Source organism: Vigna unguiculata, chromosome 9 (assembly GCF_037176805.1).
Source record: "Vigna unguiculata cultivar grain cowpea cultivar isolate G323 ecotype 2 chromosome 9, ASM3717680v1, whole genome shotgun sequence".
In the NCBI taxonomy this organism is placed as follows: Eukaryota; Viridiplantae; Streptophyta; class Magnoliopsida; order Fabales; family Fabaceae; genus Vigna; species Vigna unguiculata.
The window spans coordinates 28,229,701-28,249,640 of NC_140800.1; the positions used below are offsets into that span (position 1 = coordinate 28,229,701).

Below are 19,940 nucleotides of genomic sequence, written 5' to 3' on the forward strand. Positions count from 1 at the left end.
ATATGTATAACTCGTATGGTATGTTGTGTTATAGGATATATATCTTACTCGTTGGGCTAATGGTTTGTGGGAAAATTGATGTTAAAAGGGAACAACTGCAATAATACAATTGGGTTCTAGTCCATCTCACGTGGACCTAAAGGATGAATGGATTTCACTCCCACTTGTGGGAGGGAGGTGGTAAGGTAAGTTGTTGTGGGGTTTTTCGTTGTACCTAGAAACCCAAAGATGACTTTTTCGCTTGTATGAGGTAGTAGAAAAGTGTTCTCTTTGCCTGTGTGAGGAAGTGGAAGAGGATGTGTTTGAGTGTTGTACTCTCTCGCCTGGGCGAGGTAGTGGAGAGAGGAAATATGTTTCGCCTTAGTTCCGACTTGTTGTTGAGTATAGTGCTTGGTGTGAGAGATTCATCAAAGTTGTTACTCATTTGTCCTTGGGGAGTAGAGAAGACAGGTGATGCGATGGCAGGACCATTCAAACTACTTGGTTATAGAAAACTAGATCTTGTAGTAGGGATCAAGTGATGAAAAAATGGAAGAGTGAATGTGATTATCATGCTTCATTATTTTACTTGGTTGGATGTGATGTTTAGTATAGCTTGTGATGTTGCATTTTGCTAAATTTCTTTTACATATGATTGTTTACGGTTAGCTTACCCTTGTTTGTTCGTTTTGTGTGTTCGTTGTGGGTGCGATGATCGTATGACGTATGTGTTATACGAGAGCAAGTAATAATGCAAATGCTTCTAGCGTGGAGTAGATTGATGAGAGAATGAGTTGAACTTGGAATTTTATTCTCTTTTGTTAAGTTTTTTTAAAATAAATATTACAAACGATGTAATTTTCTTTTATTTGTCATCGTTATTTGTAAATTTTTAGACAATTAATGTTTCAAACTATACATTTAAGATTAAATTATAAACTCTTGCTTAAGTATATTTTTGACAATAATCTTTTTACGTTAAAATGCACATAAATTATATCTTTCTTTATATTCTAAATTAGGGCGTTACAAGGAAAACTCAGAAAAAGGAAAAAGTGTAACAAAAATTGCAAGTTAATGGATGTATAAATTTCAATTTCTATATTTCTTATCTAGGGATCAACCATCAATGTATGTAGAACAAGTCAAAGCTAAATTTTTTATGCTAGATTATTGGGTATCTTAGGAAGAAAATATGTGGAACAAGACAAACCTAAAGTTTTTATGCAAGATTGATTATCTGATCAAGAAACTCACATATAAAAAAATGTGTAAAGAGTACTAGAGGATCTAACAATTATAGAATAGAAACATTAAGAAAAGATCCAAAGAAACAATGGGCAGGATGAGAAGGAAAAATAGTATTACTTCATGTATCTTAACATTGAATAGTATTGTGAGATGTTTATCCTAATGAATTTTGTTCATTGAGTTTTGAACTTATGAACCATATAATGTTGAGTTTTCAAATATGTAATACAGAAATTAAATTTTGATTATTAAATTAAAATATTTGATAAAATCATATAAATGATTGATTTAAAGTGAAATATTAGTTAGTATTTAAAATATACGTAATATAAAGATGAAAAATTAGAAAATATGTTGATTAAGATTGGACTTCCTTTTTTATTTTTAAAAATGCTTAATAAGTTTTTTTGTTTCGGTATTGAGAAATTTATTTAATGTGATCTCTCAAAATTTTTTTTACCTTAATTCAATTTTTATTATTTTATTTAAAAAGAGTCAATGTTCTTTTAGATGAATTGGTGTTGACACCATTTAAAAATGTGACCATGTGTGAATGATTCTCTAACCCTTACCATCTTCGTTTCTACTCTGAAGGTGACCCTCTAGATACGAGAATAGAATCATAAAGGATTGGAGAAACCCAGAGCCACTTATATGTAATTTGCTTTCAACGGAACATACCACATTAACTTGTTTTTAAAAAGGAGGACTGAATTGAGGTAAAAAATTGAAGATTTTTTAGTGTGTTACAAAAATAGACTAGACTTTACATGTATAGACACATAGATTGCTCAAGATTTTTATACTCTAATAACCCAATAAAAGGTGCGTACTTAAATATGGTATTCTCTATTCTTTCCAGTATTAATGGTATTTACCCAAAAATTATTGATGGTAACATGGCATATATTTGGAGTACAAATGATAATGATGCAATTGGTCCCCTGTGGAGTGAATACATTGTGTTTTGTCATCTTTAAAATCATTAGACATAGCAACAAATTTTGTTCAGAAATTCTTTTAGAAAAGGCTACGAGTAAGATGATAAAAAGGACATAACTTTGAAGAGAGAACAATACTTCACAGTTTACATCCTCCTCCAATTAAATCAGATAAAAAAAGATGTAAGGGAGAGAGAAGGGAGAGTAAGATTAACAACAGTATTTATACCAGTTTTTCTGCATCTATATTTAGTCCTTGACACATAACCCAGTGCTCTAAGAAATAAACAAGATTAAGTGAATGTTTTGGCAAAAAAATCAAACCAAAAGGGTAAGTGAAAACAATTTTAATGCTTTTGTAGTTGTAGGCTCATAGTAGTTGTTGTTATCCATTGCATCCAAAACAGAAAGACGAATATTAAGTACAACATCAGAACCATACTCATGTCAATTAACTTGAATTGACTATTGAAAGGGCAAGAGTTATGAAAAGATAACCAGAAAAAGTTGTGCTGATATAGTTTTAATATATACATTTCTCGTATTGAAGAAGGTATATTACAAACAAAAGTAACTACTCCAGGAGATATAATACAAAAATGGAAGGAACATAGGAAAAAGAAAAGAGAGAAAATGTTTTGTACTTTACATGGTTTAGGTTTAAAATGCTCTAATTGTATTAGGTGCAGGTGATATAGAACAATGGCTAAAATCGATATAATCATCACCATTAGGTGTTTCCGTTCCTGGATATACTTGGCCAATGTATTGTTGCACCACCAAAACTGAAGCAGTGGCTGCAAAATCAGAAGATGCTAGCAAATCTCCAATGGCTCCCATTTCAGGACATTCACTCCAATCAGTGAGTCCTGCAGTGAGAGGTGATATCATCCCTTGACCTCTCCCAACAACGAAAAGATCATGAGCATCATCCATGCTTCTTATTGCAGCCACTGTGTCTTCCCCATTTTTAACTACCTTCTCAACATAATCAACTGAATCACCACTCCCACATCTCATCCTAAATTCTTGTATAAGTTTTTCATCAAGTTGCTTTTGTATATCCCTATCTGTTTGCACTGTCAGCAGCACCCTTGGTCCATCCATGTTTTTGCTGTCTTGTTGTGGGCACGATGGCTCTGCCTGTTCACCTGGGATAAAACGCATTATGGTGAGGCTAATCCCAGGATGTTCCACCATTCTCCATCCATAGCACAATGCCTCTCTATCATCTGGCCCTCCGAAGAACAACACTGCTACGTTATGAGACACTTGGTTTCCAGCCAAACGGTTAGAGCCACTTAAGCCTCTATCTACTAGAATTCCTACCGAGCATGGTGCGTTTGCTAGCACGTTCTGGTTGATGGCTCTATAAGCCATGTTTGTAGCTTCCATGCCGCCATCAACTGTTTGTTGTTTATGAAAAGGAACAATGATGAGGGACACACGTTTGTCTGCTGCCAAATTGCATATGTCTTCATGCATGGTGGAATAGGGAGAGATCGCTGTCAAGGGCTGCACTGCGATGAATGAAGCATGCTGCTCGTAGTTTTCAAAGGCTTTGATTATGTGGTCGGATTGAGCTTCGGTTCTGTTAAGGGCAGGGAGGTCTGGTTTTGCTGTGTTGTGAACAATGAGCATGGCTGATGTGCGACCACTGAGTTCCACCAGATGGAGCACATAGGCACATATTGGGGAGTTCTTTGATGGGTTTGAGGCTTCAAGAAGGTTGATCATTGTTGGAACGTTTCGAGGGGTGTGCACACACACTAGGAGTCTGAACTCAGTATCTAATTTTGATATCTCAACTGTTCTTCTTTTGTAATATATGCTGCTCCTTGAGGGTCTATAAATGACTGATATGGCAGGTACTACAATGGCAGTCATTATGACTGTTATAACGACCATCACTGCAAATGATTCTTCATCAAAAACCTGCACACAGTTGTAAGTGATCAACATCCCTTATCAAGAGAGGAATTTAAGAGAACCAACAAAGCGTTCAATGTTTTTATGCGTTCAGGATGTTAAATATGTTTAAGTTATCATTTTAGTGTGAGTACCTTCTGGTCCTTCCCAACATTAAGCACCACCATTTCAACGAGACCTTTTGTGTTCATGAGTAAACCCAGGGCAGCTCCTTCACGTATTGGCATTTGATAAAGCAGTGCAATCAAAAGGGTGCCAAGAATTTTGCCAATGCAGGCCAGAAAAATGACTAGAAGAAGAATCGCCCAGGTGTATGAGCCATTGATGAGTCCTAAGTTGGTTTTTAGCCCACTTATGGCAAAAAAGAGAGGTAGCAGAAGCCCGGAAACAAAGTCCTCCAGCTTTTCCACAAGAGTAAAACTGAGTGGTCCATTTGGGATTACCAAACCAAACACAAAAGCTCCAAAAACAGAATGAGTTCCAATTGCATCAGTGATGAAGCCTGAGACCATGACCCCAGCTAGAATAAGAGATATATAAAACTCACTGAAAGTTTCTCCTTCAGGGGTTTTCCTAATCAGCCATTCAACTGCTGGTCGAACAGCAAAAACACAAACGGCTACAAATGCAGCACCAGAGAGTAGGACCCAGAGAGAAGCCAAGGAAGTTGCATTATTCTCAGCTAGTGCAATGGCCAAAGCTAAGAGAATCCAAGCACACACATCATTGATGAGTGCAGCTGAAAGAGCAAGCTTCCCCAACTCTGTGTTAACGAGTTTAAGCTCAGCTAGAATCCTAGCAAGGACGGGAAATGCAGTGACAGAGAGAGCAACACCAAGGAATAGAATGTATGTGCCTTGGTTTATATGAGTATCGGTTTTTTTGGCCAAAAGGTAGGAGAATGCAACTCCAACGAGGAAAGGTAAAATCATGCCAACCATTGCCGAAGCCACAGCTTTTCTACCCACGCTTCGCATCACTGTTATGTCCATTTCCACCCCTACCAAGAACAGAAAATAGAGGAGACCAATATTTGCCATTGTTTCAATCACCATGACACTTCTTAGAGGAAAAACTGCATTGGCAAATGTTTCGTTTTGTCCAAGCACCGAAGGACCCAATATTACTCCACCCTGTACCCATGTAAAATGATAACATCTGTCAGTAAAGAACCAACCAGAGTGTGTTAATCTTCTAGCCCTTCTCACTCTTGGTTTTAAAAAAGGCTCTTCAAAACAATTTCAAGTTCTGAAAACGCTTTCCAAAACAAATATATTTTAAAAAGCATATCACAAACAGTTGGGAGATGTTTTCTCATTCTCTCACGCTTTTAGCCAAATAGTTTATGTCTGAAGTGACGCAACACATAGAAAGACAAGATTGCATGAATGAAATTTGTTCAGATAATGATGTTGAAGAAACAAACTCACCAAGACTTCAGCAATTACGCGTGGCTGGCGAAAAGGTTTGAGAATGAACACAAACAAGCGGGTGGCAATCACAACTAAAGTCAATTGCAAGATGAAAAGAGGGAGAGAATAATCCAAAGGGTTGTCTCCTTGCCACACCCCATTTGTTGTTATCATGGTAGGTGCATAACATACTATGTAGTCATCCGTTCTATTGGTTGCTTCTGCCATTTTTCTCGTGTTTATCTCCATTCTTGTTGCTACAACAACCTTCACTTCCTCTTACGTGCAACCCTTATAGATGATGACTCTTTCATGCGTCAAATATTCATCACCTTGATAAGGCACAATCATCTATGTGTTTGAAAATAGTTAGCTGATGAAGTTTGCATGCAAAAGAACGTGGTTGAAGTCGTGTTGCGTTGAGCAGATGAATTGACTAGAAAGTGCAAAAGGGTTACGTTGGAAAATAATGTAAGGAGGATAATTATGTTTTGGTTTGTTTGATGAAAAGGATAAGAGAAGAATTAAAGGCAGAGAGAAAAGAAGTGGGGTTCCTTTGGTTTTGGTGGCCGTCCACTTCAAGTGGGAGCTCTAGTTCAATTCTACGGTTGGTATTGTTTCCAAGGGAAGGTTTTCTATTTTAAGAAAGCTCATGATTCGATTTTACGTTACATTGGAAAAAAAAGTGCACCTATAGTGTTTTGACACCTAATCAATTTTTACAACCACCTTATACCTATTATTTTAACTTTCATTCTTTTTTTTTTCATAAATTAATAATCATATTTATCTTCAAAGTTGGTGCTGGATTTTCAAAAGATCTGATTTCAAAGAGAATAAAGGGTTTGAGGATGAATTTGTGGAATGTGTGTATACTCCAACATTTATCACTTTAACCAAAAGTCATCATTGTTAGGTTAACAATTGTGAAGAAATATATACATGTATATATAGCCAGTATTTTAGTTGCATTATATTTCATATAATTGAAGTTTATAATAAATGAGTTATATTATATTTAAAAATCATAATATATAAATATCATTAAATATATGTTTATATTGAAAAATCACAAAGTTGTAATATGAATTTGTATTTATTGACAATTTCTTTAACAAAACTATTAAAGTTTGTTTTAAAGATATAAAAATAAAACACGGTACAAAAGATAAGAAAATAAAATATATAAGAAACTTGTAATCAATTTTACAACATAATTTGTAATATTTTTTTCGTAAATAAATTTAGATTATTTTTATTAATTAATGTGCTAATTAAATTACTAAATTTTCCTTTTCCATTTGTAAGTCTAAAATGGATTCTACGTGTAGCATTTTGAGTTTGAATGTCCTTTGAACACTGATGTTGAGTTAATCATGGTGTCTACAAAGACACTTCGCGACCCTTATGTCAGTAAATTTCAGATGTGTAAATGTAGTAATGAAGAGTCTTTTCTCTTGTGAACAATGCTTATTTATACTATTCACAGAAGGGATAATGTTGTGAAGCTTCCTTGCCGGAGGTATTTGCTTTTGTGAATAATGAGCGAAAATTGATCTTCACTTATATCTCCTCAAAATCTCCTTGACCAAAAATCTCTTTAAGAAAAAAATCCAGGTAAAAAAAAAAGGAACACACATTTTTTATACATTTAAGTTAAAATCATTATAAAAAATCATGTAAATTATAGTAGTTAATAAATGAAATTAAAATTTTGAAAAACTAATTTAAAATATTTGATTAAAATATTGAGTTTAAATTTTTAATTGTTTTAGGAGAAAGAATAAAAAAAATTAATTTCTGAATTTTCTAATATAATTTTAAACTAAATTTCTTATTATTGATTTTTAAAAAACAAAAATATTATAGTAAAATGTATTTATGATTAACGATAATAATAACTGCGATGATAATAATGTTATGAAATTTTAAATTTATCTTTTATTTTTCATTATTTATTTTTACAAACAGTTATAATAATTATAAAAATTTTTATTTCAAATTATATTACAAAACTAAAATTTATTCACTCCTAAATTATTTTTTAATTTTTTTTAAGTTATTAAAATTTAATATCATCACTTTTTATCAATTTTTTAAAATTATTTTTTCTCTTACCTTAATTTTTTATGTTTAATTAAAAAAATCCTTTAAAAGATAAAATAAAAAATAAAAATACCCCTTGCAGATTTGTTTTCTTTAGAGAGTCAAATTTCAAATAAGTTTCTAACATCGAAAGTGTGACATCCCATTTAATAGTTTCTCACATTATCAAATAAAACATTATATCATGATCAAACATAGCAGATAGTAAAGATCACAGTTATATACACATAGTGTACAAGTCTGGTACAGTCATCCAAAATTTTTCCATAAGAAGAATTCTGGGGGCAAGAGTAGATACATAAAAGACCTAAACTACTCATCAAGTTAGGACTCCACAAAATCTGGTCCAAAACTACAACAATAGTGAGTGAGGGTCAATTCCTACTCTGAAGGGGGGCGTCATCATCTGGATTAGGCTCTGCTCACACCAACAATAGGCGATCATAGCAAAGGAGAACATACAAGGACAACAACAGAAACAAAAAGGGTAAGCTAACTGAAAAAGGAGAAAAAGAATAATGCAAAACATAATATATATCACTCATAACACACAATTCAATAATTTAAAATTTTAGACTCGATATCCGGATTGTGTAAGCGACGTTGGAGCTCAGCAGGAGCCATCCTGTAAGGTGCTATTGATAATGGCCCTGCTCCAGGCACCAGATCAATAGAGAACTCTATCTCCCTGGAAGGGGGCAAGCCGGGTACCTCATCAGGGAAAACATCGAAAAATTCCCTCACCACTGCCATCTAAAGGTGTCCATCTCCATTCTCAACAAACAGTTGAGTTAGAATCAAGAAACACCGAGATCCCTCTTTGATGGCTTGATCCACCTGTTGTGAGGACATCACCATAACTTCATCTCCTGAGCTGGGAAACAACACCCTCTTCTCATTGCAATCAATGAGAATGTGATTAGCAGATAGCCAATCCATTCCCAAGATCACATCCAAGCCCTCCAAAGGTAAACAGATAAGGTTTACCCGGTATTTGCATCCCTCAACCTCGATCTGACATCTAGCACACAAGGTCGAGGTTCTGACCAACCCAAAAGCAGGCGTGGACACCACCAGGTCATACTGGAGTTCCCTCACCGGAAGACCCAACTCCAACACTATAGACTCTGACACGAAAGAGTGTGTCGCTCCTGAATCGTATAGTACACATAAGCTCCTACCGGTAATCACACAAGATCCAATGATGAGGTTACCTGATCTGTTCGCCTCTGTGCCTGTCATGGCATATACTCGGCCAGCTGCCTAGGGCCTAGCACTTCCCCATGTCTGTTGTGGCTGCGACTGCGTTGGAGATCTTGGCACTACACTCCTGCCAATGGGGCAATCTCTGAGGAAGCGACCCTCCTGGCCACATCTATAGCACGTCTGCCTACCACCCAGTTGAGGACATGCACTCCTCATGTGGGGCCTTCCACACTGAAAACACTGAGGCCTGTGAGAGTGGTGCTGAGGGGACTGATGCTGATGAGACTGAGGCTGATGTGACTGTGGTGGAATCTCCTGGACCCCGGAGGCGGAGGTCTGGAGTAGGGCTTCCTCCTATCGTCTTGTCGGCTGGTGGACCCAGATGGTCCTCCCACCTTATGCTGAGAACGCTGTTGGGCTTCAACTTCCGTTTTTAGCTTCTCCATTACCCTTGCTTTCTCCACCAAAGCAGGGAACTCCTTTATAGAGAGCGGAGCCACCATGAGTTTAAGATCGCCTCTCAGTCCATTTTCAAACTTCCTACACTGTCAATCTTCAGCCATCCTCAAAGTGTGGAATCTGCCTAGGTGCTTGAACTTTTCAGCATACTCTAACACTGACATCTCTCCCTGCATCAGTTGCAAGAACTCTACTTCCTTGGCGTATCTCACACTGTCTGGGAAGTACTCAGCCTAAAACTTCTTCTTGAACAACTCCCAGGTGACAGTCTCCCTGATGTCTTCTAGCATCATTTTCATGCTAGACCACCAGTGGACAGCCTCTCCGGCTAGCAGATACTCAGAATATGCCAGCCTATTCTCTGTTGGGCACCTTTTGGCATCCTAGATCCGCTCCATATCTCGCATCCACTGATCTGCCTCATCTGGAGTGGTCTTGCCGTCAAAGCGGGGTGGATGATGCTGAAGAAAATCCTCCAAACTCCACTCTTGCACTCGTGGTGGTGGAGCTTGAGAAGATCCAGCTGTAGATCGATTCTCCCCTAGCTGATGCAAGGCCTTCAGGTGCCTCTGTTGATTCGCCTCTGCTGCGAGCCTAGCAGACTCCATCTGCTGCAAGGCTAAGTTGTGTTGGTTCACCATGTTAGCATTCAGCTGCTGTATGGCTGCCAACATTGCCTCAATTGTCCCCACCAAGTGAGAACTATCCGGGTTAGGAATAGGAGGAGGAGGAGGCCTAGGTGTCATAGCTCTGACCACACAAAGAGAGAATCATTAGTCTATCTAACAAACACCACAACTGTACCAAATCACTATAAGAAACACACAACAGAAACTAGGCAAGCTCAAACCTACAGACCCTAAAGGAACTACTGCTCTAATACCAAAAATGTAACATCCCATTTAATAGTTTCTCACACTATCAAAGAAAACATTATATCATGATCAAACATAGCAGATAGTAAAAATCACAGTTATATACACATAGTGTACAAGTCTGGTACAATCATCCAAAATTTTTCAATAAGAAGAATTTTGGGGGCAAGAGTAGATACATAAAAGACCTAAACTACTCATCAAGTTAGGACTCCACAAAATCTGGTCCAAAACTACAACAACAGTGAGTGAAGGTCAATTCCTGCTCTGAAGGGGGGCGTCATCATCTGGATTAGGCTCTGCTCACACCAACAGTAGGCGATCATAGCAAAGGAGAACACACAAGGACAACAACAGAAACAAAAAGGGTAAGCTAACTGAAAAAGAAGAAAAAGAATAACGCAAAACATAATATATATCACTCATAACACACAATTCAATAATTTAAAATTCTAGACTCGATATCCGGATTGTGTAAGCGACGTTGGAGCTCTTGGTGGCTTGCACCTGCAACGGTTCCCAGACTCTACAGAGTCTAGACACATGGAGTATTCACCCGACCGTTCCCAGGGTAGGTCCTCTTCACATCTAGGACTGGATCAAGTCCAACGACGAGGACCTCCTGCTACTCCTCCCGACATAATCTATTTTGCTCTATTTGAGCTTGAATAATTATTGGAGTTTCAGGATACCAACCAATTTGGATTCCTCACGTCCTTACACACACTACAATTCCACTCGAATTTCCCTTGAAATTCCATTTCAATCACAACTTCTCATAATTTATATTCAACTAATTTAATCGTAAAATACATCAATGGTAGCATTCCAACCATACAGGGTCTAAATTGCACAAGGATACAACAAAACATACATTTCCACTAATGAAAACAAAATTAGAACATCATTACTGCAGTAGCTCTCGCTCAGGCTAAAAAGTCTAGCCTAGGCGAGAGGTCATCTCGCTCAGGTGAGACACTAACAGTGGGAAAAAAAGAAAACTTGGGCGAACTCTCGCTCAGGCTAGGCTGGTTCGCCTAGACGAGATTCGTCTCTCGCTCAGGCGACTCCAGCTCGCCTAGGTGAGACTTCACGCAGGAACAAAAGTGCGTCTCCTGGTGTTTTCGCTCAGGCGAGAGTCACTCGCCTAGGCGAAAATACCAGGTCACGAACCTGTTCCCACATGCAGTAGATCAGTTCTCCTCAAACACCATTCAATTACACACCAAATCATACAATTCAAACATCAATTCTTCAATCAAACATGCAATTCATACTCATCCACGAATTTTCTATACAATTTAAGAAAGGGGTTAGCTTCCCTTACCTTCTCAATAATTGCAAGCAAGATCAGCTCTCAACTGGAAGATGGTTTGATTTCAGCACTTAAGGAGCTGGAAAGGAAATTTCTAGACGTGAGTGTGATTCCTAATTCGACCCAAAAGATTGAAGGATCCAAAATTCAGAAAATGTGAAGGTGAACTGAGAAATTGGAAATCATCTTACGCGTAGGGATGGATCGAACAACTTGGGGCAGGGATTCTGTTGTAACCTCAGGTTGGATTGTTGTTATAGGAAGAAAGAAACAGGATTCAGGACTGAATTGAAGCCCAAACCCCTTTGGTTGTTAGAGAGAAGGATGAGAAAATGGTGAAGAAGAGAGGTACAGGTGAGTGGAGTGCTACTTTTGTGTAAGTGCTAGCGGAAAGTGTACATAGAAAAGAAAAAAAAAGAAGAAAAGAAGGTTCTCATAGAAAGTAACAGAATCTGTCGTTCATTGGAACAATAATGTTCTACTAGCTCCATCTAAAGAAAATTAAAAAATATTATTTAGAGAAAATATAAAGATATTAATTTTGTAATATAATTTAGAATATTTTTTTTATTTTTATAATGGTTTGTAAAAAAATGAGGAATAAAAGTTTAAAATACTAATATCGTTGTTATTATTATTGATCATAAATATTTTCTACTATAATAATTTTATTTTTGAAAAAAATTATAGTAACATATTTAAGTACAAAAAAAACCATAAATTTCTTTTTATTTTATTTTTTCCTATTAAAGTAATTGGAATTTAAACTCAATATTTTTAATTAATTATTTTAAATTACTTTCATAATGTTTCAATAATGGAAATAATGTTTCAATAAATCTATTCTGGAAATAATGTTTCAATATGGAGAAATAAGGTTCCAAATATATTTAAGGATTTTTTTCTTTAAAAGAAATTATTATTTTGAGAAAAAAAATCACCACAATCTATGTGGGATTTTGTTTGTACCAATAACTCTAGCTTAAAGTTTTGCACAATTGATTGCAGATAAAACAAGATTCACTGTACGGCCTTGATTAGTATTTATAACAATATAAACATATATAAATAAATAAATATATATATATATATTATATATATATATATATATATATATATACATAAATATATATATATATATATTTATTTATTTATATATATATATATATATATAAATATAAAGAGGATTCCTCCTTCTTAGTAATATCAATTCTACCGTTTATAATATAATTATTTATTAAATTTTTTAAAATTAACATTTACTTTTACTTATCTTTTATAAAATTATTTATTGTTTTTTCTTCTTTTTTTTATTTATTAATAATTAATTTCTCTATTCATTTTATTTTATTTTATTTTATATATTAATTTAATAACATTACATTATTATCACCTACTAACATATTATCATTTATATTTGAAAAATAGTACACACATATCGCATCTGTATGTACACTAGTATAAATAATTCACTTTATGAAATCATCATGTATTTGTCGTTGGATTTTAAAAATTAAAATATTATATGAATAGAAAATATAAAAGTTATTACAAGAAAATTACAACTTTAACCTTTTTCTTCTCATATTCTCTAAAGAAAAATAAACTTTTTCACTCTAATTTAATTTATCTAAATTATGTCACTTTCACTATTTTTTTTTCTTTCCTGTTTTAGTGATGTATTACAAATTTAGATATATTTTTTTATTTCGTTAATTTTAGAGGCTATCGTGACACAATTCTTTTTTTCTAAAAGAAAGACATGTATAGTATTACATAAAACTAACGTCCAAAATTTATAACTAAATAATTTTTAAAAAGGCTTAAATATCTTTTTTATCCTCATTTTTATAATGTTTGTTGCGGATGTTCATCATTTTGACAGAATGTTTAAAATGGTCCTCATTTTTATCGAATGTTTAAAATGGTCATCATTTTCGTAATTCGTATTTTATTTTGTCATTTTCTGTGACGCCGTTTAAGTCCGTAACGGAGTACTGTATAGATGGCACTGTTTGTATTACGTTGCATTAGGGTGTGTTACGTGTACTGTACAGATGGTTCCGTTACTGATTTAAACGGCGTCACAGAAAAGGACCAAATAATATACAAATTGCGAAAATGAAGACCATTTTAAACATTCGATAAAAATGATGACCATTTTAAACATTCTGTCAAAATAAGGACCATTCGCAACAAACACTACGAAAATGAGGACGATAAAGGTATTTAAACCTTTTAAAAATTAATAAAAAGTTTTTGGTTGTGTTGATGCGGCTATAAATATGAAGATAAAAAGGTAAAAACACATTTTGTAGTTTTATGTCTTCACTTAGAGGTATTAATTATGTTAGTTATAATGTAAATTTATGTAAGAGTGCTTATTTTGTTGTGGCATAAAGTCAAATAGAGAATGAATGTAACTTTTATAGAATTGCTTTAAGGGAGATTTGATATCTTGTATAGCAGGTCAAACAGGAAACACATTTTTATTTTAACATTAAATATAAATATATATATATATATATATATATATATATATATAATATTAAGTAAATTAATATCTCAAATTAGATGAATGGGGATAATCACGACTTTTAAATCTGAAATGATCTCATCAATTAAATTTAATTTGTAAATGTTGGTAATTTAATCTACAAGTTTATTATATATTTACATCTTTAAAAAAAAATCTGCAATCATTTAAATTATAATATTTTTATTTTAGTTATATAAATCAATTTTAATATTATACGTATAACATAAAAATGAAAGAAAATCTGAAAATAGTCTAGTGGAAAATGAGGAGATGTAATTTATAAGAAGCAGTGTAATTTGTTTTAGCATATTGAAGCCTACACAGAAACATTTGGTGGATACTCTTGTGGTTGTTCTTTTACAATCTCCTTCAGCCACTGCTCCTGCTCACGGAGATTGGATGGAGGAACATCATAAACATCACGAAAAGCTTCTGCAAGTGGAGGCTTCTCTACACTCTCGGCAACTTGAATTGTATGCAGAAGCTGCAGTAGCAAAACTATCAGTTAGAACAACAATATCATAAATCAAATTCAAAACAGGAATTCAGCTTCAGCTGTGATCAGAAACCAAGTTATCATATTTCCCATGGTTCCAGGAATTGTGACCAATTAAGGAACATTATGTTTATGACCTGGTGTCTCAAATTGTTTATAAGCTCTGACTCTGCCCGATCATTCCACCAACCATTATTTTGAAGCCAGTTTCTAAGTCTAGCCACAGGATCCCGTGCCACTCTCCACCATTCAATCTCACTTGCTGGACGATACTTGGTGGAGTCATCTGAAGTGCTATGGTGTCCCACTCTGTACGTGAGAGCCTGAAAAAGGAATCAAATGCCTTAATATTGGACCACACTACCAAGTTTCTTTTAACCAACACAAAGATTTGGCTTAGAAGGTTATCAATTGTCACTTTACTTCTATTAGGATCGGTCTTTCTTCAGTAATTGACATTTTACGAGCAGCTTGAACAGCACTATAGATGGCCAGGGCATCATTGCCATCTACTCGGATGCTACGGACTCCGTATGATTGTCCTTTCACGACTACACCATCACCTATGCGTAAACAATAACAAACAATGCGCCTATAGATATTGCAAGACAACACTAAACCTGAGCAAAGGGAAGAAATTGCCATGGAGAGAAAACAAAATTACTTCGAAACTGATCTGAAATGGGGGTACTAATAGCCCATCCATTGTTCCGGCATATAAAAATAACCGGGGCCTCCGTCACCGCTGCAAAATTTAAAGCAGCATGGAAATCTCCCTGTCCTTATACAACGCATAAGAATATGACAAGCAAAAGAAATATAATTAAGCTATCAAACATCCTTAGCTAATGCATCCATTTACAAGAATGCGATGACTGGAAAATAAAGAAGATCAAATAAAAAATACGCACACTCACTCCAAAACTAGAAGATCAAATGAAAAACTGTATCCTAAGTCATAATATATTGTCTTGCGGAATGCGTTAAGAAAATTTAAGAATAGAGCTTATGTTCTTGATCTATGTTTGGTTGATATAATTCCCAACAAAATTTATTTTTCAATAAAGGGGAGAAATGGATCTTCTATTATGGTAAATTTACCTCACTAGATCCACCATCACCAAAGTAAGTTACAGCACATGCATCCTTTTTATCCATCTTTAAGGAATAAGCAGCTCCAACTGCATGAGAAATTTGTGTACTATAGACCGAGGTAAGTTTTTCATTCTGTAATTTTCGTACTCATGATGCAAGAGGCATACATAGAGAAATAAACATCAAAGCTTTTAATACTCACGCAATAGTTGATGCTATTGTAAAGTAATTGTGCTTGTTGGACCCATAATGTGCAGGCATCTGCCTTCCTTTCCCATTATCATATTTATTGGAAAATAACTGGTTTGCAAATTCTTGCAGAGTAAAACCACGCCATAACAACACTCCCGCTTCCCTATACTGCATGCAACCAAATTTTTCACTTTTTGGTAAATCATTTTCTAACTTAATCAAACCAACCAAAGGGCAAAAACTATGATAAAGTACTAGGAAAATCATTACATAGGATTCTGAATATAAATTCAACAGTTTAAAAAATTATTTTCTTTGTGGAACTTATTTGAAACCTGAGGGAAAACAACATCGTCCATGGCAAGAGCTGCAGCTGAAGCAATATTAATAGCCTCCTCTCCTATTGCCGTCACATAGAACGATATTCTACCTTGTCTTTGTGCTTCATAGAAGATAGTATCCATAGATCGGAGGGTAACCATGTCAGTGTACATCTTCACAGCAACTTCCTTGCTGACCTAATAATATTGATATCCATCAGTTTCATTTCCTGATACTTTCCCTCTGAACAAGCAAAAATTGTGAAATGATAGGTCGAGGATTTCAAAACCTGCACAAAATTATGACCCACGAGCGGCTGCCCGTTATCATCAAGGACACGGTAGCAGGGTATTCTCTCTTCAACTGATTCTGATATAAACTTCATTTCAGGGATGAATTCTACTCTTCCTCCAGGAAAATCAATGTCCTGCAATAAACGTTCATATACATAACTCAGTATGATGCTTCCTACAATTCAACAATGTACTGCATTGTAATTATAGGAGAAAAACCAACAAATTTTCATTAATGATATAATGGTATTTGATAATTTATATAATATCCAAAATGAAATTATTCTAACTTCTCGATTTTCATAAATATTCCCTCCTTTAGATAGCATCAGAATTTAACATTCTGAATAAAAAAATGCATGCTGCAATTGAATTTTGGATCATGAACGCTCAATCCATACACTATCATCACACTTTTAGATTACGAATCAAGTCATACTACAGGTATTTAGGATTACCAAGAAAAAAAATTTAGTCCTCCTTAATTTACATAATTAATAAAGAAGAATTCATTCTGCAATTAATACAGGAGAATTTAGATAATGAAGCTCAAATTCAAATTGCAGTTATATGTTGGATCCTCGAGGCTATAATATAACATACCATCTCAACATGTCTTTATGTCTTTTCGCTCTGATTAAAGAGTTTACACTGAAGTTCAACTGAACGTACGTACACACATACACTTCTTAATTCGTCATTATGAATAGAGAAGGTTTTAGATCATGAATAAAGCTTCATACTCTAGTATAAGATCATCAAGGTGTCCCATCTCGATTTAGAATTATTAAACAAAAACTTTATCTAGCAGTCGATAAAGGGGGTCATGTAAGGTTACACCATCTTGAATTTACACTACAGATAAAGAATTCATGTAGCACTTCTATTTTGGGGCCATACCATCCCAATTCAGTTCAACTTTTGCATTATGAATAAAGAGTTACACTTCCTTCCTTGATTTAATTTTCCACCCTTTTCATCCAACCAAATGCAAAGCAGTAGCAGTTAAATCAAATCAAACTATCAAATTACTAAACTTCTCGACAATTACTTTTTACTTTTTGCATCCATATTTTTTTTCCCGCATCTCCATTTTGAATGTTATAAAGGTCTAAAATATATATGCCTTAGATTTTTAGATTGTAGTATTCGAAAACATATTATGGATTACATAATTCTCCTTTTTATATGAAAATACATCTCAGATTGTGTAATGTAGAATGTATGTTGTACTACATATGAAATATATTTGTGGGTTTCTGGATTTCGGATTACATGATTCAAAAATAATGTCTGAATTACTAAATATAAAACATATTTAGAATTTAGAATTGTATAATTTTTTGAAATGTATTTTCAAATTATATAATTTATAAATATATTTTAAATTGCATAATTCAAAGTACATCTTTTAATCTTAAAATGTATTATGAATTATACAAATAAATAATAAACTTTTTCAGTTCCAAATTGGACAATTAAGAATAAGTTTATTCTAATTATGCAATTTAAAAATTTTCAATCCATAGATAATATAAAATTTGTACACATTTATAAAATACACAAAGAATATCTTTTATTTTATTTTATTTTCAAAGTTGCACTGAGCCCAAACCCAAATTCGTGCCAACAAAATCTTATATCATTATATAAAGATACATCATTTTGTAACTTTCTTTTCTCTCACCTTTTAATTGCACAAGATTTCCTTTTAATGAAAAAAAATAACATATTTATATTTTAAAAAATAAGTAAGTGACTTGCTTCTCTCTTCAAAAATAACAGGTACATAATATTTAATCACTCATAAAATAATAAGATTATGAAAACTATAAAAGGATATAATTAATTTTATTACTACAAGCAAAATATATAATTTTTAAAAAATATATAATTTTATGAATAATTAAGTGAAAAACATAATATATATATATATATATATAATTTCGTAGCAATAGTATTAAAAGGTTATGTAATTTATATTTTTTTAAAAATTATTTAATTATTTAAGTTATCTAACTTCTTATTTATTAAATAAATAAATTATTTTTTTATTAATCTATATCATCGTCATTTTATAAAAGAGATGCATTTTTAATCACATTTAGTATCATATTTGTCTTTGACAATTTTATCTTTTAGTAGAAAGAATATATTTTTTTGGTTACTATCTCTTCCCAACTATAACTATCTAACCTTCTTACTAAATATAACTATTTAATTTTTCCATTTAAAATAACATAAACACATCCCATTAGTGCAAGATAAAATTTTTCAATTAAAAGATAATATTAGGGGAAATTATTAAATGTTATATTTTTATGTAATACGGTATATTAAGATACAGAATTAAGGCTATAGTATGTTTTAAAAAAGTAGGAATGAAAGTTGTAAATTTCATGAAAGTTGTAAAGTTCATTTTTGTAAGCTAAGATTAAACTCCTACTGTTTTGTTTTCTTATCTTCCATAAAAACAATAAGGTACCCCAAAAAGAGAAATTGAACCCAAAAGTGCATTAAAAAAGCCAATGAATGTTGAAAAAGTGAAAAAGCATGAAGGAAAAAGTACCTGGTCCTGAAGAGGATTCCCCATGGTAGTGGAGAAAAATCGATGCGAAGAGAGTGGTGAGAGTAATAAATCGCAATTCTTCGTGAGGTTCCTGAAATTAGGGTGGAGTTGATTGGAACAGCGTGGAGAATTTGGATGAAGCCAACCGGAGAAGCTCTTCCTAGATTTGAAAAGGGAGAAGATTGTGACAAACTTCCTCATCGTGTGAAACCGTGAAACGCACAAACAAGACGTCGTTACGAAACTCAGCAAATGAATCTTTTTACTATTTATATAGTTACTATTTCATCTTGGTAACTGCATTTGTGCCTTTCACACCCACGTTATGTCACATGTTGAATTCAATCTAAAATTGGTATTAAAACAGATTTTTATTTCATAATTCTCGAAATTAATTTATATTACAGTTATACTTTACCATAGTTGTATGACATTTTTTTTTTCATATATCATTTATAGTGTGTTTGGACAAACATTGTGGGATGAGCAGTATGTAATATCTTATTATTGTTACAGAAATTATTTCTTAATTTAAATTGTTAAAATATTCTTTTGTAGGTAACTACTATTTTCTATTTGATATCAATTAGAGTTTTTGCTATTAATGTCGAGAAAGAGGGTAAGTAAATTGTTTTTCAATTAATGTATGTATATCATAATTTTTTTTAATGTTTATGTTGTTTTTTTTATCATCTACGTTTTTGTTAATAGTTTGTTATGTTTTTTTAGTGTCATCAGAAAAAATTACAATAAATTTAGTTAGAGATATTTCTTACCAATATTAATTAAAAAAAATTAACTGACATTGATACAAAAAATTGACAAAATTTCTTCATCATCAATATCATTAAAAATAACTTTCCAAATTTAAATAATTAAGCTCGACCTCAACTAAAAATAATATTAATGTTAATCAAGAAAAGGTTTTATAAATATTAATTAGGAAAACCTTGATGACTTTA

General features: G+C 33.4%; 2 protein-coding genes and 1 long non-coding RNA gene across 3 annotated transcripts; all 3 read right to left on the reverse strand.

Annotated features, from left to right (window-relative positions):
* Positions 1-2,677: 2,677 nt before the first annotated feature.
* On the reverse strand, positions 2,678-6,001 carry LOC114195863 (cation/H(+) antiporter 15-like). The gene is made up of 3 exons (XM_028086282.2): positions 5,531-6,001; positions 4,235-5,233; positions 2,678-4,106 (listed from the first exon to the last, which is right to left on the reverse strand). The coding sequence occupies exons 1-3, from the start codon at positions 5,759-5,761 to the stop codon at positions 2,832-2,834; spliced, it is 2,505 nt and encodes an 834-aa protein (XP_027942083.2). The 5' UTR covers positions 5,762-6,001; the 3' UTR covers positions 2,678-2,831.
* Positions 6,002-7,818: 1,817 nt separating this feature from the next.
* LOC146883854 (uncharacterized) lies at positions 7,819-11,833 on the reverse strand. The gene is made up of 3 exons (XR_014984351.1): positions 11,665-11,833; positions 11,486-11,552; positions 7,819-10,033 (listed from the first exon to the last, which is right to left on the reverse strand). It is a non-coding gene; the product is annotated as an uncharacterized LOC146883854 (long non-coding RNA).
* Positions 11,834-14,265: 2,432 nt separating this feature from the next.
* Positions 14,266-19,269, reverse strand: LOC114196341 (2-oxoisovalerate dehydrogenase subunit alpha 2, mitochondrial-like). The gene is made up of 9 exons (XM_028086953.2): positions 18,979-19,269; positions 16,406-16,543; positions 16,131-16,313; positions 15,806-15,963; positions 15,610-15,709; positions 15,173-15,284; positions 14,932-15,071; positions 14,646-14,831; positions 14,266-14,496 (listed from the first exon to the last, which is right to left on the reverse strand). The coding sequence occupies exons 1-9, from the start codon at positions 19,177-19,179 to the stop codon at positions 14,329-14,331; spliced, it is 1,386 nt and encodes a 461-aa protein (XP_027942754.2). The 5' UTR covers positions 19,180-19,269; the 3' UTR covers positions 14,266-14,328.
* Positions 19,270-19,940: the final 671 nt, after the last annotated feature.